Consider the following 8,602-nt stretch of genomic DNA (forward strand, 5'->3'; position numbering starts at 1 on the left):
GTTCCTGGAGGACAGGATTCCCTACAGATTTTCTTCAGTTTCTCCTATCAAGCACCCAGGCCGGCTGTCCGACCCAGGTAGCGAGGGGGTCTCCTACCTCGGGCAGTGCGGGTCCCTGGAAGCGCCACGGTGGGCCCGGGTAGGGCTCCACGTCAGTGAGCGGTGCAGAGGCGAGCGGCGTCCAGAGGAGGCTGTCTCTGGGGTCAGAAGGTGAGTATGTTCCCCCCCACTCCCTCCCCCCCTCCGGGGTCCATTCGCTCCCGTGCCCTGACTCCCTACCTCGGGTCCCATCCGGGCGGCGCAGGCTCTGGGAACACCCTCCGCACTCCTTTAGGATCGGGGCGGATTCGGGTGCCGGCTTCCGCCACGATCGCCGCACTGCTGGGGCCACGTGGGCGTCGGTATGGCGGCGTGCGGCTGGAGGATCCGGCGACGCCGTCCCCGGCTTCCAGGAGCGTCGCTCACCGCTCTAGCCGTTTCCGGAAGTGATGCGGCGAGGGGGCGGAGCCAGGACCGGAAGTCGGACGCCGGCCGGCTTCAGCTGGAAGCGCCGCGTCCTGCTTGTGATGGGAACGGAGGGGGGGGAGCGCTCAGGGGCAGGGGAGGATGGAGCAGGGTCAGGTGCAGGGGGGAGAGTAATTACTGACCATACACACCTGCACATGTTCCGGCGGGGGAAGGCTATATATAGCTAATTAAGATTGCTCCAGAGCTGCTTATGGCCATCTGCAGCTATGGAGGTGCCAGAAGCTGCCGTTGGTCTGCTGGAGCAGGAGCAGGACAGATCCTCGGAGACCCTTGCAAACCCCCAGCAGAAGACCCGCGGACGCAGTAATCAGGCCAGTCGCAGATCAAAACAGAAGGATCTGGACCGACCCCCCAGTGATCCGGTACCTACCGCTACTGCCTGGGTAAGAGATCTTCGTGAATGTACCCTGATGCAGTCTTTTCCTATGTTTATTTCCGTAGGGGAAAAAAAGCGCTGGTAAATCAAAAAACAAGGAGTGCGCGCTATGCGCTTGCCCTTTGCCAGACGCCTACCCTAAAAGACTTTGTCAGTCGTGTGTGCGGCAGACGGTAGGAAATAGTTGAATAGGATACTATATAGCGGTAGCACCGGATAAGTGACATAGCCTTTTCTCCGCTCCCATAGGTGGCGGAGGAGTCTCCCGATTTCACTTCAAATCTTAGGGAGATTATCAGGAAGGAGGTGAAGGATTCCCTGAAATCCCTATCCCGGGCAGAGCCTTCCAAGAGAAGAAGGGAGCCTAGCGCCTCAAATTCAGATTCGTCCGCTGGCCCAAGTAGGGAGATTGATTCAGACGCCTCTGTCTCCTCAGCGTCCTCTTCGGAAGAAGAGTCTAATCGTTTCTGTTTCCCGTTGGACCAAATGGACAAACTAATTAAATCAGTTAGATCCACCATGGGGGTGGCGGACGAAAGGCCAGAGCGTTCAACACAGGACCTAATGTTTGGCGGTCTAGACCCTAAAAAACGTAGGTCTTTTCCGCTTAATGACAAGGTGCAGAACCTCATCAAACGAGAATGGAAGAAGCCGGAGAAAAAAGGCTCTTTTCCACCGGCCTTTAAACGAAGATACCCCTTTGAGGACCCCATGGTGAACACCTGGGATAAGGCGCCAAAATTAGACGCGGCAGTGTCTAAGGCATCTAAGAAATCATCTATCCCCTTTGATGACATGGCTTCCCTAAAAGATCCTCTAGATAAAAAGGCTGACTCGTTCCTGAAAGGGACTTGGGATATGTCGGCTGGTGCCTTGAGACCTGCTGTGGCTGCGACATGCGCAGCTAGATCGATGATGGTCTGGCTGGATCAGCTAGGGTCTAAATTAGAAGAAGGTGTTTCCAGAGATTCCATGTTGAAATTCCTGCCAACAATCCAAAATGCCGCTGCCTATCTCGCAGACGCTTCTGCGGATTCGGCAAGAATGGCGGCTAGAGCGGCAGGATTATCAAACGCAGCACGCAGGGCCCTATGGCTGAAATGTTGGCCGGGTGACCTTCAATCCAGATCCCGTCTGTGCTCTATCCCATGCGAAGGGGAATACCTGTTTGGGCCAGTCCTAGATGAGCTACTAGAGAAAGCCGGAGATGAAAAGAAGAAGTTTCCTAATCTTCCAACTACTTCTTACAGGTGCCCCTTCGCAGGGAAAAGATTCTTTCGGAAGAGACCGTCCAGAGATCAGAGCAGATGGGACGAAAAAAAGAAGAGAGGTACTGGGTTCATGCTTGGTGGAGGACGTCAGGAGCCACCCCGTGAAATCAAAAAACCACCCCAATGACTAGTCGCCCCGGTGGGAGGTAGACTATCTGCCTTCTACCCGGCCTGGTCCAAGATCTCCAGTAGTGATTGGATTTTGGGGTTGATAGCTACGGGTCTGCGGCTAGAATTCTCCTCTATCCCTCAGAACTTCTTCAGAAACACCCCTCTCAGATCCTCTCCAGCAGAACAGGCGGCCCTGGAAGCGGAAGTTCACGATCTGCTCAATAAAAATGTCCTATCTGAGGTTCCGGAAGGAGAACAGGGTAGTGGATTCTACTCTCCTCTATTCCTGATAAGTAAACCAGACGGCTCCTTCAGAACAATCATTAACCTTAGAGCACTGAATAATTTTCTGACCGTTCAACCATTTAAAATGGAAACTATAAACACCGCAATAAAGTGCTGTTTAAAAACTGCTTTATGGTAGTATTGGATTTGAAGGACGCCTATTACCATATCCCTATTTATGCAGGTCACCAACGATACCTGAGGGTGGCGGTACGGTTGGATGGGGTAGTAAAACACTTCCAGTATAGGGCCCTTCCCTTTGGGATTTCGGTCGCCCCTCGGGTATTTACCAAAGTAATGGCACACCTGCATGAATCCAACATTCTGATAATCCCCTACCTGGACGATCTCCTTATCGTAGGTAAAACGGCGGATCACTGTCTGGAGCAGTTACATAAAGTGATGTCGGCTCTAGAGCGTCTGGGGTGGATGCTAAACGTTAAAAAATCACGGTTACAGCCCATGACGGTGCAGCGATTTTTAGGCCTGACCCTGGATTCCCAGGTTCAGGAATGCCGTTTGCCTCAAGAAAAAATTAATCGCCTGCACCTTCAGGTGCTGAGTGCCTCAAAGAACCCCACCATGTCCCTACGAAGAGCCATGTCTCTGTTAGGCTCTCTCTCGTCCTGTATTCCAGCGGTCCGATGGGCTCAGTATCATACGAGGATACTTCAGGGCGAGGTGCTGTTGCATCAAAAAAGGTTGGGGGGGTGTCTAGAAAGTCTGCTGACCCTATCCCAAGACGCTATTGTATCCCTCGGTTGGTGGTTGGACCAAGAGAATCTGTCCACAGGGGTCCCCTGGGAATATAATATAACTCGCGTTGTCACCTCGGACGCTAGCCCTTCTGGGTGTGGGGCTCACATGGGGGATACATTGGTCCAGGGGCTGTGGGATTGTAATCAGATGGAGATGTCTTCCAATCTAAAGGAGTGAACGGCTGTGGAGCAGGCGGTTAAAACACTCCTTGTCTGTCTACAGGGCCACCACGTGCGGGTATTCTCGGACAATCGAGTCACCGTGGCATACATAAATCACCAAGGCGGGACTCATTCCAGATCCCTGATGTGTGTAGCAGATCGTCTGTTTCATGTAGCAGAGCAACATCTTCTCTCGTTGACAGCTCTACACATAAAAGGGGCAGAAAACACTACAGCGGATTTCTTAAGTCGCAACACATTAAGGCAGGGAGAGTGGTCCCTGAACGGCACCATCTTCGACCTTATCGTGGAAAGGTGGGGACAACCAGAGGTAGACCTGTTTGCCACAAAAGAAAACAGGAAAGTGGCACAATTCTGCTCTCTGAACCCCAGAGAAAATCCCCTGGCAGTAGACGCCCTCCTCATAGACTGGAACTTCAGGCTAGCCTACGCCTTTCCTCCCCTGTCTCTACTTCCTCTGGTGGTGAGGAAAATCAGGAAGGACAAAGCCACAGTAATATTAATTGGCGCCTTCTGGCCCAGAAGGACGTGGTTTCCATGCCTGAGGGCTATGTCGATGTCCGATCCATGGGTCTTGCCAGACATTCCGGATCTCCTATCCCAGGGCCCAGTCTACCATCCTCGAGCGGTTGGCCTTCATCTGACGGCGTGGATTTTGAGCGGGCGCTACTAAAAGATAGGGGGTTCTCGCCGGCCCTCATTAACACGCTGCTGAAAAGCAGGAAAATGATAACCACAAAAATCTGTCAGAATCTGGAAGAGATTTCTTCAGAACTCGGGGGCAACAGCTGGACAGTCAATACCGATTGTCCAGATCTTGGAATTCTTACAAAGGGGGTTAGATAAGGGATTATCCCCAAATACTCTTAAAGTGCAGGTATCAGCCTTAGGGGCCCTCTTTGGCTGCAACATTGCTGAGAATCACTGGGTCAGCAGATTCATCAGGGCAACAAAACGGTCTAGGCCAATTGTGAAGAATAGAGTCATGCCTTGGGACCTGAACCTAGTCCTCTCAGCCATGACAGAGGCCCCATTTGAGCCAATTACTTCAGCCTCTATTAAAAATCTATCCCTTAAAGTAGCCTTCCTGGTAGCCCTAACATCGGCACGTAGGATAGGTGACATACAAGCATTATCCAGGGTTCCCCCTTACATGCAGCTTAGGGATGATAGAGTGATACTATCCCCTGATCCAGCATATCTCCCTAAAGTAGTGTCCAGATTCCACAGAACACAGGAAATAGTTCTTCCATCTTTCCTCCCCAATCCTACTAACGATAAGGAAAGGAAGTTACACACTTTAGATGTAAGAAGATGTATCCTGGAGTATCTAGCGGTAACTGATCCCTGGAAGTTAGATAATGCCCTATTCGTGTCCTATCAGGGTAGTAGGAAAGGGCATAGAGCATCGAAGTCTACTCTAGCTAGATGGATCAGGGAGGCTATCTCGCTGGCTTATATCTCAAAGGGCAAGCCGGCGCCTGAAGGTCTTAAAGCGCATTCCACTAGAGCTATGGCGGCTTCGTGGGCGGAAAGATTGGAGGTGTCGATCGACCAGATTTGTAAGGCTGCTACTTGGTCTTCTCCAAACACTTTCTATAACCATTATAGATTGAACCTGGGTGCCTCCTCTGACCTCTCTTTTGGTGTAAGGGTGCTGCAAGCTGTAGTCCCTCCCTAGTTAGTTACTCTCTGTAATTCTCTTTGTAGTGCTGTCATGGACGACCGAATAAAGTCTTAGTTACTCACCGGTTAACGGTGTTTTTCGGAGTCCATGACAGCACCTGTACATACCCTCCCGTCTTCTTAAGTTCTGGGTGTACACCTCTTCCTTTATTTATATATAATTCACGGGTAGTGAATAGTTAATATTGTATTATTGTTTATTGTGTATGCTATTAACCTTGGTGGTCCTCTTGTGCTCTGTAAACCAACTGATGCGTGGGGAGAGGTGCCGCCCTTATGTATCTGTAGGTTTCTTGTTCCTGAAGGGCGGATCCCCTCTCTCCGTAGTGCTGTCATGGACTCCGAAAAACACCGTTAACCGGTGAGTAACTAAGACTATCTATATATCTATAGATATATATAGATAGATATATATATCTATCTATATATAGATTTATATCTATATCTATATCTATATATATATATATATATAGATATATAGATATATAGATATAGATATCTATAGATATATATATAGATATAGATATCTATAGATATATATATAGATATCTATAGATATATATATAGATATAGATATCTATAGATATATATATAGATAGATATATATATATATATATATATATATATATATATATATATAGATAGATAGATATATATATAGATATAGATATAGATATAGATATAGATATAGATATAGATAGATATAGATATCTATAGAGAGATATATATATAGATATAGATAGAGAGATATATATATAGATATAGATAGAGAGATATATATATAGATATAGATAGAGATATATATATAGATATAGATAGAGATATATATATAGATATAGATATATATGTAGATATAATATCTCCTATTCACTGCCCTGAACGTAACTCTCCATCAAACGCCACCGAACCCAAAAGCACTACAAATACTTGCTTGCGACTAGCTCATGCAGCCTTTATCTACCCCCATTTTCTCAAGATGGCTGGACCATCATTGTAAACAAGCTCCTGTACTTTGTGTCACCCCCACCTCATTGTAGATTGTAAGCTCCTACGAGCAGGGTCATCATTATCTTTGCGTAAATTATTGTATTATCGTTAACTCTGCTACCTATGACTGTGGTGTATGAACTGTATGAATTGTAAAGCTCTGTGGAATATGTTGGCGCTATATAAATAAAGATTATTATTTAAACACTGAAGGTCTTACTGCCTGAACTCAAGACCTACTCCTCTCCTGACCCATTGGAGAAAGAAAAGTTTTAGGATTTTGTTTTCTTGAGCAATTAAAACTGGACCGTTTAGGGCCTATGACTCGACAGTGTGGAGCCGAAAGAGTGAAGCATGCTGATGGCTCCGATGCTGTCTTTCTCCTTTACTTCCTCTGGCACTGGAATTGAATAATTTTGATAGCAATTGTACTTGCAACACCCGCTAAATTCATTTAAAATGGGGCTAGTTGCCAAGCAAAGTAAGTCTTGTTATGTTTGCAGGGCGTTTCGTTATCCCTCAGCCTGCTAATGATGATGTGGGTTTTTTGTTTTGTTTTTAAGTCTTTGATTTTTTTTTTTCATTCTATTTAGAATGAAGTTCAAACAGCTAAGGAGTTCATTAAAATAATAGAGGATGCTGAAAATGAGTACCAGGTATGTCTTCCACATTTGAGAAATCTTGAATTGAATAATCATTATTTAATCTAGTCTAAAATAAAAACTGTCTCTACAGCTTCATTACAGACCTATTCATCTCAATGGCTATAGTCTGATCCGGCAATCATACCGTACCTAAATAGTGTGACATCTAGAACCTGGACCCTACTAGCAACCAAACTGTAGGATCAAGTGCTAGTATTCATACGAAAGAATGCATGATGGTCCCGATTCATCAAGACGGGTGTTCTTCACTCTGGTCTTGATGAAGAGGTGTTGTGGAGTTAGATGCTCCTGATTTATGGAGAGGTGCACGGCGTAGCAAACTCCACCTTTCGTCCACTCGCAATAATGCCAAAAGTCGCTTTGTTTAATGCAGTCGCTAGTTGTGCCAATATGTTGACTCTTTTCAAAGGTTTTTACAGCAAAATCCTGATGTGATCACTTTGATGAACTGGGCCTGATGTGTGTAGACTCATTTTCATTGTACTCAGAGGGCTGCAGTCAAGCGGTTTTATAATAATAATAATATGAAACCATTTAGTGTGGCATTCAGAACAGCATATGAGCTATTTTTTTTCCCCCATGATATCACATGGCCAATTTATTATCCACTCCCCCGCATGTTATCTCTGTATACATCATATCAGACACTGAAATAACCCTAATATTTGCGTAATTTTTTTTTTTTTTTTAGACTGCAATCAGTGAAAACTACCAGACCATGTCGGACACTACTTTCAAGGCCTTACGCCGGCAACTGCCAGTGACACGCACCAAGATTGACTGGAACAAGATTCTTAGTTACAAAATTGGCAAAGAGATGCAGAATGCCTAACGTGAACATTGCATGACTGGATGATTTTCGTGTCTGTGCATATAAATAAACATGGTTACAAAAGTATTTGGAACTGCCAACTCGCCTGGTCAGCATGGCCCTCTGCTATTAAATCACTGTAATTCCAATAATTCAGCTACAGCACAACATTTACCTTATTAGATTCATTTCCGTTTACATTTGGGGTTGGTATACGTGCTGTAATGATTGATTTCCAATATATCCAAATAAGAGAAAACAGCTAGCTAACGACATAATGATAGTGTGCGAATATCTAGACTTGGTGCAGTACTACTCATTGTGCCAGCTCTGTAGCCAGGCTCTTCACGGAGGCTTTGCTATGTGAAGCCTTTCACCTGTGTGAATACTCTGTTGTACCTTTTTTTTATATTTTGCTAAATTGAACTAACCCCTATAAGGTAAATACTGTAAGATTAAAGCTGAGCGCTCCCGTTCCAGTATCGATAAATCGGCCATTGCTTACATTTATATAATGCTTTCTTCCCATGACAGCTACTCAAATTGGCTTGAAATTTGTCTGCCCTTAACTCTTATTTTATTACAAAGCCGCCAATGTATTATAACAAGGCAAACTGTAATATATATAATCCTGTACTCATTATCATGTCTGTCAGTTTATTTTTCTGTTTCTGCACTTGAAATGTATTACAATTCAATGTGACATTAAAATGCAGATTTTCTATTTCTCTGTGTTGCAAGTCTCTTCCGACAAATTCCTGAAAATGTAAGAACGCCGCACCTTCATTATAATAATAATAATAATAATTTTTATTTATATAGCGCCAACATATTCCGCAGCGCTTTACAAATTATAGAGGGGACTTGTACATACAATAGACATTACAGCATAACAGAAATACAGTTCAAAACAGATACCAAGAGGAGTGAGGGCCCTGCTC

General features: G+C 45.5%; 1 protein-coding gene across 1 annotated transcript in view; it reads left to right on the forward strand.

Annotated features, from left to right (window-relative positions):
- The window catches only part of CAPZA2 (capping actin protein of muscle Z-line subunit alpha 2), a 98,716-nt gene extending 90,331 nt beyond the window's left edge, over positions 1–8,385 (forward strand). Inside the window, exons 9-10 of the mRNA XM_069764844.1 lie at positions 6,779–6,841; positions 7,542–8,385. Of these exons, the coding sequence (XP_069620945.1) occupies positions 6,779–6,841; positions 7,542–7,682 (204 nt within the window). The 3' untranslated portion in view covers positions 7,683–8,385. The remainder of the gene's footprint in view (positions 1–6,778; positions 6,842–7,541) is intronic.
- The last annotated feature ends 217 nt before the right edge of the window (positions 8,386–8,602 follow it).

This window comes from Ranitomeya imitator, chromosome 4 (genome assembly GCF_032444005.1).
Source record: "Ranitomeya imitator isolate aRanImi1 chromosome 4, aRanImi1.pri, whole genome shotgun sequence".
In the NCBI taxonomy this organism is placed as follows: Eukaryota; Metazoa; Chordata; class Amphibia; order Anura; family Dendrobatidae; genus Ranitomeya; species Ranitomeya imitator.